Below are 17,182 nucleotides of genomic sequence, written 5' to 3'. Positions count from 1 at the left end.
CTAAAAAGGTGCTACACAGACAAATTGTATCGACTAGCTGATTGGTTATTGTGACAGTAACGTCGGAAAGTGTTATGAAAGATTTAAAAGTCATTATCGTGTAGCGTAGAGATAGCATATTATTGGTGATACATGGGAAGTTAACAGTTAGAAAGCTAAATCCTCTCGCAAGTTGTATATTCTGGTTTGAAGTTGAGAACTCATGCTGTTATTTAGATACTCATCCTTAAGAATTTGTTTTGATTGGAATCAATAATTTTGAGAGGTTTAACATGTTTAATGCAGACACTTTTGTACATTTATTTGGAATCAACAATATTTGTGGGAGGCCATGAGGTGTTAAAAGATCGTCAGAAAATTTGACCAATCAGTGCATATATCACATTTGTTAAATATCAGTAAGTCAGGTAAGAAATAAGTATGTATATGCCTTATGGTATTGTAAGTCTTAAAAAAGCTGATAGTTCTACATTCTACTATGATAAATATATAACATCGTGGCCACAAGTTAATTTTTTTTTCTGTTTAGTATTAATTTATATTAAGATCCATTTTGTTACATTTTGTGATCAATTTTAATTGGCAATCGCCAATGGCAGTCAGCAGGGTTAAAGAAACATCAGTTGTTTTGGAAAATGTTGTTTGTGCTGTTTTTAGACCCTTCTACAACAAAATTTGTTTTACATGCATACGTATAAAAATTGCGGGTTTTATCCAACGCAATCAGGTTTGAACGTAGTTTTCAATTTAGACTCGTTTATATTTTTTCGTTTGGGCTTGTATCATATTTTCCTTCCGGTTTATATGATCCGTTCATCCTGTATTGACTCTCAAAATTCAAGAATCTATTTAGAAATGAGGGTACCTTTTTTAAAAATGAGGGTACTTTTTCTAAAAGTGAGGGTACTTTTTCTAAAGATGAGGGTTCTTTTTATATGGCCTTCCAAAATACCGTTTCGATCCCTAGCATCACTGAAGAGACATTTATTGTCGAAATCCGGATCTGGTGTACTAAAAAAATATTGACACCGTATGTTTGTGGCATAACATCGTGGCCACAAGTTAATTTTTTTTCTTTCTGTTTAATATTAAATTTATATTAAGATCCATTTTGTTACATCTTGTGATCAATTTTATTTGGCAATCGCTGTCGAGGCTAACTTCTGATATCGTATACAGAAAACAATACAACCATACAGTTTGACGTTTACTTCATTATCACAGAACTGCTAAGGCGACGTCGCACACTGACGTCAACCCTAGATACATAACAGTAAAACGCGACGTCTTGACTCCCGCGGTATTCTCAACAATCGCCAATAACAGTCAGCTGGGTTAAAGAACATCAGTTGTTCGACCTGTTAGTCAAATGCGTTTTGCTTAAATATACTTTTTCACTTTTTTGGTCTTTTGGAAAATGTTGTTTGTGCTGTTTTTAGAACCTTCTACAACGAAATTTGTTTTACATGCACACGTATAAAAATTGCGGTTTTTATCCAACGCAATCATAGGTTTGAACGTAGTTTTCAATTTAGACTCGTTTATATTTTTTAGTTTGCATATGGCTTGTATCATATTTTCCTTCCGGTTTATATGATCCGTTCATCCTGTATTGACTCTTAAAATTCAAGAGTCTATCTACAAATGAGGGTACTTTTTATATGGCCTTCCAAATACCGTTTCGATCCCTAACATCACTGAAGAGACATTTATTGTCGAAATCCGGATCTGGTGTACTAAATATTGACACCGTATTCTTATGGCATAACATCGCGGCCACAAGTTAATTTTTTTTTTCTGTTTAGTATTAAATTTATATTAAGATCCATTTTGTTACATCTTGTGATCAATTTTATTTGGCAATCGCCAATGGCAGTCAGCAGGGTTAAAGAACATCAGTTGTTCGACCTGTTAGTCAAATGCGTTTTGTTTAAATATACTTTTTCACTTTTTTGGTCTTTTGGAAAATGTTGTTTGTGCTGTTATTGTTACAGATCAGCTTAATTATCTATAGTAAAGGCTCCTACAAATTAATGCAAGATACAGTCACAGATAATAATTATATAACTATTGACAACAATGTTAATCGGTATATTAATATATGCTTGTAGATTCTTTACTGGGCAGCCTATACTGGAGATGTTGTAAAAGTGAAAAATATTCTCGCAAGAGGTGCTTCAGTGAATTTTAAGTATAGAGAAGATGTAAGTTAATAATTTAAACACATTTGGAAGTTTTACCCTCATAATAGGTGTACTTTATATTTTTGAATGAAACATGTGAAGCATGGTGATTTATTATACAATGTCAGGAATAGGCTCAAACAATACTGGCACTATTCATATATATATCAAAATTGACATCAAAACTTCTGCTCCAATAAAACATACAAAAATAAAGGCAACAGTAGTATATCGCTGTTCAATCGTCACAACGGTAACTATATATTATTTGTTTAGGGATTGTACATCTTGGTATCGAAAACATTCAGGGGTATCAACAATTACAGGTATTAAGTGGGATATACTATCAGTATAATCTGCAGTTACATGTACTTAAGTCATGAATACCAATCAATGTTTCTCTTCTAAACCTACCTTCTTTTCTACTGCACAGTTTGAAAAGTGTTTTTTTTTCCAAAATGTTACATTATCTCGTTTAATATTCATAAGATACTGTAGATTCAATCATTTTCGTGGGTACGAACTTCGTGAATTGAGGAAGCATTGTATTTTACTGGATATTTGATTTCTTGGTTTAATTAACTTCTGCACACAAGCCTATACATAGTTTTTACTTCATTGAAATTTAAAAAAAGGTTTACCTGTACCCATGAAACTCGCAAAATTATTTATCAACTAATATATGTAATAAATGTATTTAAACTAATCGTAAATCTACTGTTCCTACACATCGATACAAAGAGGATCATACAAAATAATTTCGTCAATTGACAGTTATAAATAACCGTGGGCTTTAAATAAACATTTATAGTATTCTCAGAGAACAGCAGTGTAAAGAAATATTAATGATGTCACCATATTTTGGTCATTTAAAACATCCGATTAATTGCTACTAACATGTTCTTGGAATAATTTGCACTTCTCATAAGTGCAAATTGGAACCACACTTTTCTAACGTAGAAAAATTCTCTGAAACCGATATTATCAAGATGCTTGATTTCTTGATTGACAACATATTTGTAACGTTCGGAGGACGTGTTTTTCAACAGACTGTCGGCATCCCAATGGGAACAAACTGTGCCCCTCTACTTGCCGACTTGTTTCTTTATTATTATGAGGCTGACTTCATGCAGGAACTTCTTAGGAAGAAAGATAAGAAGTTAGCAATATCCTTTAACTCTACCTTCCGCTATATAGATGACGTTCTTTCACTAAACAATTCAAAATTTGGTGACTATGTGGAACGCATCTATCCCATCGAATTGGAGATAAAGGATACTACAGATACAGTTAAATCGGCTTCATATCTTGACTTACATCTAGAAATTGACAATGAGGGTCGGTTGAAAACGAAACTTTACGACAAAAGAGATGATTTCAGCTTTCCAATTGTGAACTTTCCATTTCTAAGTAGCAACATTCCAGCAGCACCTGCATACAGAGTATATCTATCTCCCAATTGATACGATATTCCCGTGCTTGCATTTCCTATCATGATTTTCTTGATAGAGGGTTACTGCCCACAAGGAAGCTATTAAACCAAGAGTTCCAAATGGTGAAGTTGAAATCATCCCTTCGTAAATTTTACGGACGTCATCACGAGTTGGTTGACCGTTATGGAATAACCGTTTCACAAATGATATCGGATATGTTCCTTACGTCGTAACAACAATCCCCTTCCCTTTCATGAATGTGACCTACCGAATTAGACTATTTACCGGATTTGTAATCACATAAGCAACACGACGGGTGCCACATGTAGAGCAGGATCTGCTTACCCTTCCGGAGCACCTGAGATCACCCCTAGTTTTTGGTGGGGTTCGTGTTGTTTATTCTTTAGTATTCTATGTTGTGTCATGTGTCCTATTGTTTTTCTGTTTGTCTTTTTTATTTTTAGCCATGGCGTTGTCAGTTTGTTTTAGATTTATGAGTTTGACTGTCCCTTTGGTATCTTTCGTCCTTCTTTTATATCATTATTGAGGTAAAGACAAGATTAAATCGTAGTCTGTATCACAACTAGTTGGTAAACAACGTGTATTGTTTCTGTGGTTTAGATTTACAAGTAGCGTAATGTTAGAAATTTATCATCAAAGACTGTACTATTTGTAACTAGTATGCCTTTGTTACTAGACAGAAATATAGTAGTTTTGTGTTAACTAACATGAATAGTGCGAACATTTGCACAAGGCATATAATGCATTAATAATTGTAAATATCAAATGTTTGTTTCTGTGAGGAGCCAACTCGATTATTGATATAATTCAATTGCTTAAACGTTTTCGTCAAACTCCAAGTCCCAAACAAACCAATTTAATATCTGACTTTGTTTGAAAGCAATCGTATCTCTGCAACAATTTAGTGTTTTTATATCCACAATCAATCATAATCGTAAATGTAAACAAAAAGCGCACACACACATGATCAACCCCGCAACGTTCGTTAAGTGAATGTCCCAAGTCGAGAGCCTGTAGGTGAGTGTTTGCCATTAATTTATAGCTGTCATTTTAATTTTTCGTAAATTGTTTTGTTAAGAATAAAACCGTTAGTTTTTGCAATTGAATTGTTTCATATGTTTCTTGTCAGGACGTTATAATGTCCACTATACAATGTGGTTTTTATCATCTTGGTTTAAGGTTCTACGATTTTTCTACATTTGGTCATATCTACTTCATTTAAACTTTGGTGGATAGTTGTATCATCGGCAATTATACCAATCTTCTTAATTTTAAACTGAGTAATTGGGAAAATTGACGATATCGTTATTGGAAAACACGACAGAACTAGATACTTTGAATAAAGATTAAAGTCAAACGGAAAAGCAGTAACGAACGGAGGAGATGACTTACATGAAAACCCAGTTAAACTGAATGCATATACACTTAAGAATAAAGATTCGACTTTATTTACAATTATTATCAAATACGATAAGAGAGAATAACAGCTTTTATTTAAATGTTCAGAAATTGAAAATGAGACGTGGAAACAGTAAGAAAGAGTTTCGATACCGAAAGTTATGTGATCTATCTTAGCGTGTATTTACCAAGCACCAGCGACAATGGGACAATACATTTTCCTTATTGAGAAAACATGTGAATGGTGAAACACTTCAAGTCAAATAATCGACAATTTGGTGTATTCATCAGTGGCAAACGATATCGCAAATGAGCGTTTAGAAATAATAATAAAAAAAAACAGAACAAAGGAGACAAACTACTATGTAGGTAAAAAAATAAGAACATGTTTGAAAAATTTGTGTGCTAAAGACATTGAAAGATATGGATATCTGGTGTGAACTCGAAAGAAGCAGGTCGTTTTAGGGAATTAGAAATAGTGTACAACAATTTGTAATGTAAAAACAAACACAGAATGTATTTAGTCGATGCACCATCGTTGGATATTAAAAAGCGGAAACAGGAGTCAATTGAATGTCTACAGAAGTGGATATAACAGGAGTTTAAAACTATAGCATCAGAAACAATACACAGGAGATGTGTGAACACTAGTAGCAATTTTCAGCTGAACTGCAAGAGAAATCATAAGCATGGTAAAAATGGACATAGAACTGGAGATCGAAAATAAAAACAACGCTGCAAACAAAGGTAAATCAATAACACTTGTGTGGAATTTTCTACAGTCATTGAGTCTAAAACATGTAACGTTGGATATTGGTGTTCCAAAAAAAAAGAAGAAATACCTCATAACGGCTTATGTTATGTTAGTTCGGCCTAGGGCACGATCATGTTAGTAAGGAGTGTCCACGTTAGTAAAACCGGTAACTTAAGTTCATCAGTTTATGTTGTATAAGGATAAACAATCAGTGTTCCAGAAATTCCGAACCGAATCGGGAAAAAAAGTATGCTCTTGAAAAGAAGAACGATGCATCAACCGCCACTGAAGGGGAAAGTAGGGATCGCACAATGATCGGCCGAATCAGAAAATCGCCGCCGAATTTGGATTTTCGGGACTGGTTAAATAGGCTTTTTTGTCAGACCGTTGGTTTTCCCCGATTGAATGGTTTTACACAAGTAATTTTAGGTCCCTTTATAGCTTGTTGATCGGTGTGAGCCAAGGCTCCGTGTTGAAGGCCGTACATTGACCTATAATTGTTTACTTTTATAAATAGCTTTTTTGGCTGGATAGTTGTCTCATTGGCACTCACACCACATCTTCTTATATCTATTAACTGAAACATCGAAATATTCAAAAGTATGTCAGTGGAGGTTAGACATCATATTCAGACAGACACAAGGATAGTCGCATTTACTACTTACTGTGATACCGGAAGTTTACAACCAATTGACTGGAAACAAAAAATTCGAAAATACTGGCATCTTGCAGGATATATATTCTCAAATCTTGTCAAAAGACCTACTGTTGATTAATTGATTGGGCTAGATTATTCTGTGAGACAAAATTGAGGTTATTATTACAGAGATAAACGCGGTGAATCTGGAAACCCTTTGGTCGAATTACGCCGTTAGGTTGGATGTGTATCGAAAAGCATATTTGCAATGTAAAAACAAACACAGAACGTATACGGTGCAGGAAATGCTTGCCCTTCCGGAGCACCTGATTTCACTCCCGTTTTTTAGTGGTGTTCGTGTTGTTTCTTAATTATTATTTATAACTGTTGATGTACATGTCCTTTGGATTTGTGAGTCTTTGTTTACTCCTTGGTGTTGATTGTTATCATCAGACTAGCAAATAGGATTAGAAACTATTGAACTGAACATAGTTTGCTCGTTCACAAGATAATCGTAATGATTTAGATAACATTGTTTTGAGAAGTCGGAACATCAAACCACCATTTCTATACAGTGACGAGCAAAAGCATTGTCCCAGGTAGAGCAATGTTTTTAATTTATGGACAGACACTTCCAAGTTGGAGTACAATGAAAGAACGACACATCTTCGTGACCGAACAATTATAACATGGTATTGGCAAGATTTGAAACAAACTCAAAGAAAGATTAGACAAAGACCGCGCATTGTTAATCCTTGAAAACAAGCTACACGTATAGACAAATAAATTAAAAAAAGGATATGTTCCCAAATTTTGGGCAAATAAGGAGACTAAAAGCGGAGTGGCATTTGACTTAGGTCACGTTAACTACAATAAACAGAGATTGTATTTTATACGTCTGCAAAGTTTAAGGGAAGTTTGCTTAATGACACTTATCACCAAGGACCCAATTTACAAATAGATTTATTTGTTATGCTCTTGTGTCTTATAAAATACTCAGTGCACTTTACAATGCTATCCCCGATATATAATTAAGAATTTGTATCGCACCAGACGACAGGCAGTTGCACAGATTTGTATGGCGCTCAATGAAAACCAGGTACAAGAGGAGTACGAATTCATATGTGTTGCTTTTGGGAGTTAATGCATATCCATTGTAAGCTCAATCTTATTCTCGACAACATAGTAAAATAGTGCATTGTTTACATCCATCAGCTGTCGAAACAGTCATTAAGTTTACGTACATGGATGACTGGTTGAATCCTGGCAGGCAGGAAATGATAAAAAATATAAATTTAAAATAAATATATATTTCCAAGGAAATTTAAAACGGAAAGTCCATTTGTAGAAAATAGTGGATCAATCTCTCACGTGTACGACAGCCGCATAAAATTCCTCTATATTGACACCAATGGGTTAGCAAAACAGAAAGACTTAATTTGTAAAAATGGCAACAATTGTTGTACATGAATCAACATTGTTGTATTATCTTAACCATTATAAAAAAGGATAACTATGTCAACAACAAAAAGTAAAAAAAAAAATAAATATAAAGACAAATTTAGGAAATAAGATGATAGACAATACCAGTAACCTGAATCTATACTTCAAAACCATCATGTATCATATGTGAAGTTGATACAGAATTTCTTATCCAATTGGTCTTGGTGTCTTCCGATGAACTTTATGTAGAACATGGACGGGACTTTGTTTACGCTGGTTTAACAACTTTCTATTCAGACACTATTGTCGTTTTACACAGTATGAGCAGCAACTGAAAGCTCTTGCATACCGAATGAGTTGGAAGATATCTATCACGTATGTAGGTAAAGATGGTGTATTGATGTTAATATACATTAAAAGATGTGGTATGGGTGTTAATGAAAGAACTCTTAATTAAAGTTACAATGTGGAAAAGGCAAACAATTATAGGTACTGCAATGCCATATGGTTGCAATGATAATGTCAAAGGAGTAGGAAATTTGTCAAGTCCAGCCTGCAGTGATGTTAATGTAATGAGTTTATTTAATACTACCTTACGTAACCAACGTAGTCATGGACAAAAACGTTACCATCGGCCTAATGTAAAAAAGTCTTCCAAATCGAGATCGGCCTCTGGAAGCTTTGATGACCTTCTTTCTCATCTGCATCATCCGTTAGGGTTACATTACATTAGAACTATTCTTTTTTCACTGCCGGTTAATTTTCTTAAATGTTTGAGAGATTATGCACTTGACAAAGGAGGTAATAATACATTTTCTCCAATATACAGACTTGTCAGTATAATTTGTGATGTAGCTCTTTTCCGTCTCTTTAAACCAGTAAGATCGGAACCTTTACATGAGGAAAAGAGGAAATTCCTTCCTGTTCACTTTAACAATAGAGGAATTGATGCAATCAACATCAGCAACGTTCTACATCACAAGGAGGTAACATCTAAAGTTCCTATTTATTTTCAAAATCAGTCTGTTCCTATTGTATCCTACAGTTACACCAAAACCATTGCACCCAAAATATTTAACTATAAACAAGCATTACAGGACCTTGATTTAGAACAATACCTAAATAAACCTCTGACATGTGACTGTTCCAACTCGCCTTACAATTACAGCCCCTCTGGCCATGTTATTACTGGGGATCTAAACATAATTCAACATGAAAATCTCCGAAAGGCGATTTCTCGTGGTCCTAAGTTTAGAGAACCCCAACACATCAATTGGAACCATAACTTCAAAATAATTATGGATTCCATTGAGAACTACACCAGAGCATGGGCTAAGCGAGAAGAAGTTCAACTGGACACTTTGTCAGAATGGGTCAAAACAATCAGGTCTCTGATAAAACGTCGCATTCATAAGTTGAAAAACTGTGTGAATGATCGACCTAAGTCCATTTTCAGTGACAAAGAGGCTGTGAAATGTCTATCATCTCTTCAAGATAAGTATGTTGTTGTGCCTGCGGACAAAGCTTCAAATAATATTGTCTTTGTATGTAAATCGTATTACTATAGTCTTATAAAAGAATTAGGAATAAATGAACACTCAGATAATCCCACATACAAAAACATATCATTTGACAAGGATGAGATTTTGGCGAATCATAAGTCCTTCATGGCTTCTATGAACATTGCATTGAACAACAAATCGGAGGACTTACCTTGTTTGTATTGGATACCTAAACTTCACAAAATTCCGTACAAACAACGGTACATTGCCGGCTCATCTGCTTGTTCTAATAAAGAATTGTCCATTAGATGGACTAAAATTCTGTCCGCAGTTAAAGAGGGTTTTCAGATATACTGTGAAACTGTTTACTCACGTAGTGGTATTAACCATATGTGGATTCTGAAAAACTCTAAAGAACTTCTGGATAATTTTAAATCTCGGTCTTTTTCTGAAATTAGTTCTATTAAAACTTTTGATTTTTCAACCTTGTATACAACCATTCCCCATGTGAAATTGAAAACCCGTCTAAAAGAAATAATTCACAATGCTTTTCATCATAAAAATGGTAGCATACGCTATAAATTTATCACTTTGGGATACCACAAGGCATATTTTGTTAATAAGGAACAAAAGGGTAAAACATACTACACAGTGGAACAAGTGATCAGTATGCTGGAGTTTCTTATTGACAACATATTTGTTGAATTTGGAGGTAGACTTTTTCAACAAATTGTCGGCATTCCTATGGGAAACGAACTGTGCGCCTCTCCTTGCCGACCTCTTCTTATTTTCATATGAATCGGAGTTCCTTCAGACACTTGTCAAAAACAAGAAGATCAAAGAAGCCAGGTTATTTAATTTCACTTTCAGATATATTGATGATGTTCTTTCCATTAACAATCCGAACTTTTCTGATTGGATTCCATTAATATACCCACCAGAACTAGAAATTAAAGAGACCACAGACACGGCTTCCTCTGCCTCATTTTTAGACTTATACCTCGAATTTGACATACACAGTCATCTCAGTACCAGAATCTATGACAAACGAGACGATTTTAATTTTGAAATTATCAATTTCCCCCACCTTAGTAGTAATATACCAACTTCACCTGCATATGGAATATACATTTCCCAACTTATTAGGTATTCAAGAGCTTGCAGCTCCTATTCAGACTTTGTAAAACGTCACCAGTGTCTGAGCAGAAAATTGATGAACCAGGGATATGTCAAAGAACGTCTCGTCCTTTTTCTAAAAAAGTTCATCGGAAGATACCCAGAACTTGTTGATAAATATTCCGTATCATCTTCACAAATAATACAAGATGGTCTTGAAGTATAGATTTTGCGTACTGACGTTTGTTATCATCTTAATTACGTATTATAGTATTCTTTTATATGTCTTTTTTAGATATTCATTTGAAGTGACTCTGTGGTTATGTAAAACCACATACTTTGAACGGCAAAATTATTTCATTTATTGATATTACTTTTACTTAAGGATCTTGACATACTATGAATGACAAAACTATTGTATTCAATAAGACTACTTTTTCTGTTAAGTCTGTTTTTTATGATATACATTTGACGTGAAACTGTACTTATGTATCCCGTCATACTTTGAACCACACCATTGTTTTATTTATTATTATTACTTTTACTGTTAAATCTGGTTTTTGTTATATCTACTTTACGTGAGTCTGCATTTATGTATGCCGTCATACGACAAAATTATTTTTATGTCTACCTGTGCGAATTTCAAACGCGCAATTTTACACCAGTAATGAAAACCTTCTATCATTTATGGGTAGACTTTACATAGATAAATTCAGCCGTATTTGACGTGAAACTGTACTTATGTATCCCGTCATACTTTGAACCACACCATTATTTTATTTATTATTTTTACTGTAAGTCTGTTTTTTGTTATATCTACTTTACGTGAGTCTGCATTTATGTATGCCGTCATACGACAAAATTAGTTTTATGTCTACCTGTGCGAATTTCAAACGCGCAATTTTACACCAGTAATGAAAACCTTCTTGCATTTATAGGTAGACTTTACATAGATAAATTCAGCCGTATAGGAAAAGCAAAATGAGAATGTTGAATTTGATGTATGCCTTTTTGTGCTACTTTGTTACATTTGTTGTTTATGTAGTGATATTTAAAAGATGATAACACAATATTGACTGTTGTACCCCTATTTTTGACATTTTTACTCTTTGAGTATGTTTGTTTTGTTCATGCATCGTTGACAATGTAATGGAATTTGATGCGACTGTCATACAAGTGAGAGGTTTAGCTAGCTATAAAACCAGGTTCAATCCACCATTTTCCACATTAGAAAATGCCTGTACCAAGTCAGGAATATGACAGTTGTTATCCATTCGTTTGATGTGCTTGGACTTTTGATTTTGCCTTTTGATTTTTGATTTTCCTTTTTGAATTTTCCTCGGAGTTCAGTATTTTTGTGTTTTTACTTTTTAATACTGTTACAAGATGAAAGAGAGTTAGATTGTATGTACTCTAAAAGATCTTTTGAATTTTTAAGTATCCACATCTGATTCACGCCACCTCTAGAATAGGCAGTTTCACAATAACTTTGAAGCCCGTCTTTGATTGCTGATAAATTAGATGTTAATAATTTAGAAAGAGGTTTCGTGGAGCACTTGGAAGACCCAGCAATAAACCGTTGTTTGTAAGGACACTTATCTAGTTTAGGTATCCAATACAGTGATGGAAGATCCAGTTCTTCATCTTTGGTTGAAATTCCAAAGGAACATAGAACAGACCTATGGTTATCCAGGATTTCCTCTTTGGTAAGTGTCGTGAGGGTATATGTTGAGTTTCCAAGTGAATTGTCAATACCTAATTCGTTTATCAAGCAGTTGATGTAATGACTTTTACACACAAAAACGATGTTATTTGGGGCTTTATCTGCGGGGACAACAACATATTTGTCATGGAGGTCGGATAGGTGTTTTGCAACATTAGGGTCCTTAACGATTGACGTAGCATGGGCATTGATGGACCCATTTAGTTTCTTAATTCTGATTTGTATCAACGACCTCACTGCCTTAATTCATTTCGAAAGAGTGTATACGTCTTCCTTCTCGCGCCTAGCCCATTGCCTGGCATAATCCTCGACTGAATCCATCAAAATTTTAAAGCTGTATTTCCAATTGATGGATTTAGGCTCACGATATTTGGGACATTTCGATAACACATTTTGTAGAGAAGTGTTATTAACAATGTTAAGGTCACCGGTAATAACGTGGCCAGCAGGATTATATGTGAATTTGGAACTAGCACAAGTGCAATCAGGAGGTTTAGACTTGAAGTCGTCAATATCGAGATCCTGCAAAACGCGTTTGTAATTGAAAATTTTAGTTGCAATAGGTTTGGTATAGGTATAAGAAATTATTGGTACAGACTGGTCTTTGAAATAAGGAGGTATTTTCGATTGCACTAATTTATGATGAAGGACATTGCCTAGGTTGACGCCATCGAGACCTTTGTTGGCAAAGGAAAGATTAAGAAAAGATCTTTTCTCTTTTTCATCTTTTCCAATGCGAACTGGCTTGAAAAGTCTGTGACTTGCAATATCCGAAATTATAGCTTCAAGTTTGTATTGGTTTGAATGAGGGTTTGTAACAGTGGATTCCAAACATAAATTGAACAGAGAATGAAGTTTTGAAAGGGGTAATGAATAAAGTTTCGTGCGAATGTGATGAATACCTAACGGCTTTTGTATGAATCATGTGAATGGCAGCAAGTCATTAATAGAGACATCATGCAGAGAAGGTGCTATATAATGACGATGACCATGACTGCGTCTACGTCGAGGAGTCAAGTTGAAAATATTCATTACATTCACCGAGTTACACGAAGGACTAGATAGAATACCTATACCATCAATTTTGTCATTGCAGCCATAAGGTGTTGCAGTTCCCAACTGTCTAATCCAGTAGTCTGCTTTTTGTCTACGGAGAGTCGTTGAAAGATTAGGATTGTTAGAGCTATGGTATATCTTTTCGATAATGCGAACTGTCATAGAAACGATGAAACGATCTGGCTGATTGAAATGCTGGTATAGAATGTTGTTGCATAAAGGTTAATGTCTGATCTATGACCGCACATACGTTTGTTAAGCCTTCCTTTCGTTTCACCGACGTATCAACACTTTGTATGAATCCTGACCACGTATTTATAATTTTCTGATAAACTTGTGGCAGTTGGTTCATATCTAAACCATTCAAACTTGAACACTTACATACAAAAAAGGCATCATTATATTTTTCATCAAATTTCCGTAGCCAATACTTACCGATCGCATTCCAGCTTTCTAATGGCTCCTGAATTAAACGATATACAAGTTTTGTTTGTTTACTTTTTATTAACGTATCTATACTTACCATTCCCATCCCCCCTTTTATTTCATTTAAACAGCAGACATTTCGATCTACCTGATTTACTTTTCCGTCCCATATAAAGTTCCAAATTATATTATTTAGCTCTTTAGTATACTTATCAGGAATTCCATGTATTTCGAACAGAGAGAAAGTATCATATTTTTTACTATAAGTGTTTTACCTGTAAATGTAAGCTTCCTACTTTTCCATATGTGTATACAATTTTTAACTTTATCTATTATTTTTCTCCATATATCATCGTCATCTATTTCGTAACCATGACACACTCCTAATGTTTTAACATTGCCTGTGATCCATTTGATTTTATCAAATTTAAATCGTTTTCTTTTAGAAGCCCCTAAAAGTAAGCCATTTGATTTGTCATAGTTTATTCTAGAACCTGAAGCTTTTTCGTATGAAGACAAAATTTTAAAAGTATTTTCTACAGATTTTTCATTTTTATTAAATACCTGGGTGTCATCTGCAAACATACATAATTTAGTTTCTATAAAGTTCCCTCCCTCACCTGGTAAGTTTAATCGTTCTATTTTAGTGTTACCCATAATAGCACATGCCATGGGTTCAGTCTGTATGATATACAAGAGAGGCGCTATGGGACACCCTTGCCTAGCGGAGCGAGTAATCGAAAAGTATCTTGATACAAACCCATTAGTTTTGATACACGTAGTAGCATGGTATAATAGCATCTTTATCCATGCTCTAAATTTCCGACCTTTTCAAATTTCTCCAATACAAAATCTATCCATTCCCATTCAACCCTATCGAACGCTTTTTGTTGATCCAAAAATAATATAATATATGTTGAGAGTTACTCAATATAGTATCATTAAAAATTTCTTGTAGTAAACTAAAGAAATCGTTTTTTATTATGTCCTAGTATAAAACATAAAATTCTGATAGTATACATGTTCGCCAGGTGATTTGTTTTGTTGAAGTAATTTTAGTATCGTCTTGCTTGTCTCAGATTTGGTTTGGTACTGAGATTACCACTTATGTCAAATTCGAGGTATATATGTCTTAAAACCGTGTATGTCGTTCCTTTATTTTTTCTAGTTCTGTAAGATATACACATGCAAAAAAGTATTGCAACACCAAATTGAAATTAAAATTAAAAAGAGGAACATTCTATATGTTTTCTGTTTCTGTCGGATAATAGCCTCCTTCAACAAACTGAAGATTCTGCTATAAATGTTTCTGACGAGTTCCGTTTGCAGGAGAAGACATCCAAGTAAATAAATTGTTGAAGTAAGACTGTGGAACTAGCTATATACAGTGAATTTAAATTAAACTTTTAAAAACTGGCTAAAAACAGTAGGAGCCTCCAAGGCTCTAGAGGTTTGACACTAGGGCCTTGAAGGCACCTAGTGTCTCTGCCTGTGGGATGTCTGGTGGTAAGGCGTTCCAGTCCCTTATAGTCTGTGGTAGGTATGAAGTCTTGTGTGCATCAATACGCGAGTGTGGTACTTGGTATGCCTTAGAATGTATATTCTCCCTTTTCTTACTGATGGTGTGAGTCGTCCTTCTTTCTCTATTGCTACCATATTATTCTCTATTTTATAGAACATTGCTAGTCTGGTTTCCTTTCTTCGTTGTTGCAGCGGTTTCCTTTTTAGGTGGTCTATCATTTCTGTGACACTTGCAGTTGGTTTGTACTTATTTGTCACATATCTCGCAGCTCTTCTTTGTATCTGTTCTATTTTGTAGATTGATTCTTTTGTTGCTGGGTCCCAAACAGATGCGGCATATTCTAATTGTGGTCTTACTAGTCCAATATAAGCCTGGCTCTTTACTTTTGTTGATGATATTCTGATGTTTCTCCTCAGGAATCCAAGTGTTTTATTTGCTTGGTCGGTTATCTGTTGTATGTGTTGATCCCATTTTGGAATATTTGGCTGCCTGCACTTCTTCCAAATTGTGACAATGGAGGTTGTATGATGTTTGAATTGGTGTTTTCTTGTTTGTTACCCTCAAAATGTTACATTTGTCGGGGTGGAATTTCATGCACCATAGTTGTTCCCATTCAGCTAATTTATCAAGGTCTTCTTGTAAAAATTTTCCACTGTCTTTTGATGTTATTGTCAGGTAGGCGATGGTATCATCTGCAAACAGGCGAACTGTAGCATTTAAATCTTCTTGCAGATCGTTGATGTAGTATAGAAACAGGCTTGGCCCAAGGACTGAGCCCTGTGGTACTCCTGAGTCAACAGGGACTGATGTTGAATTGCATCCTTCTAGTACAAAAGTTTGTGTTCTTCCACTCAACCAGTTTTTTATCCACCTGTTTGTGTTGCCTTTTATTCCATAAGTATGTTGTTTGTTTACTAGTAAACTGTGATTGACCTTATCAAAGTCCATTATCAGCACATCTGTTTGTTGTCCCATGTTCATGTTATTAGCTAGGTCGTCAATAAATTCGATGAGCTGAGTTTCACAGGACCTGCCTTTCCTGAAACCATGTTGCAATTTGTAAAGAATTTTGTTGTTTTCACCATGGGTCATAATTGATGATACAATTATATGTTCCATCACTTTTTGGTGATATAATTTCTTGAAATAGAAGTAGTTAACATTATTTAAATATCTCCTGAGTTTAATCAATAAATATCGACTCGATACATGCAGCTACTGTACTCGTAAACAATTAAACAGATGTTTGTATCCTCATTGTTTTCAACACTTTAAATAACCAAGTTTATAAGTTATGTGATTGACACTTGTAATGGGTCCTCCACAACTCTTAACTGCAGCAAGATGACAGATAATCAGTATGAGGTAATAGGTATGTCGCTGTGAAAACTGCACGTATTGTTAGTTATTACCATTCCACTATAAGTCGTTTTGATAATAAAAATTAGGCAACAAACGATGTTAAGGACCTTCCGAGATCAAGAAGACCCCTATAAAATCTGCTAGGGAAAATCAAGCATAATAAAAGTTGGTCAGAAGGAAACCTATTGCAAATAATACAATCCTAAAAAGAAAGTGATGACCATACAGGAGCCTTTATACAAGAACTGTTCCAGATCGGCTCATGGCTACTAGTTATCGTGCGATAAGACCATTTCGTGGATCTTTACCTACGAACAGACAAACAGTTGCCCGTATCCAATATAGTGCAGAACTCGCTAAAGTTCGGCCGATCGCAGCCCGCATTGGAACCATATCGACCATATATGGGACACTATTGGGCGTAATGTGCACGAAATGACACCCCAGTTCAAACACGTCATGAAATAAACAACACTCTTCGTTACGAATGGTTGCTGCTACATTAGCAACAAATTAGCCGACTTATGGCAGAAATCAAAATAAGCGGTTATCCGTTTGAAAGGAGGCTGCACACAAAGTACTAAATCTTTGGCGTATAACGATCCA

At 34.8% G+C, this 17,182-nt stretch overlaps 1 protein-coding gene across 1 annotated transcript in view; it reads left to right on the top strand.

Annotated features, from left to right (window-relative positions):
* Positions 1-420: 420 nt before the first annotated feature.
* The window catches only part of LOC139497534 (serine/threonine-protein phosphatase 6 regulatory ankyrin repeat subunit B-like), a 43,062-nt gene continuing 26,300 nt past the window's right edge, over positions 421-17,182 (top strand). The window contains exons 1-2 of the mRNA XM_071285762.1: positions 421-441; positions 2,112-2,204. Of these exons, the coding sequence (XP_071141863.1) occupies positions 421-441; positions 2,112-2,204 (114 nt within the window). The remainder of the gene's footprint in view (positions 442-2,111; positions 2,205-17,182) is intronic.

Source organism: Mytilus edulis, chromosome 12 (genome assembly GCF_963676685.1).
Source record: "Mytilus edulis chromosome 12, xbMytEdul2.2, whole genome shotgun sequence".
In the NCBI taxonomy this organism is placed as follows: Eukaryota; Metazoa; Mollusca; class Bivalvia; order Mytilida; family Mytilidae; genus Mytilus; species Mytilus edulis.
Note: the sequence above shows the minus strand (reverse complement) of the source record. Positions and strands in the feature narration are given on the sequence as shown.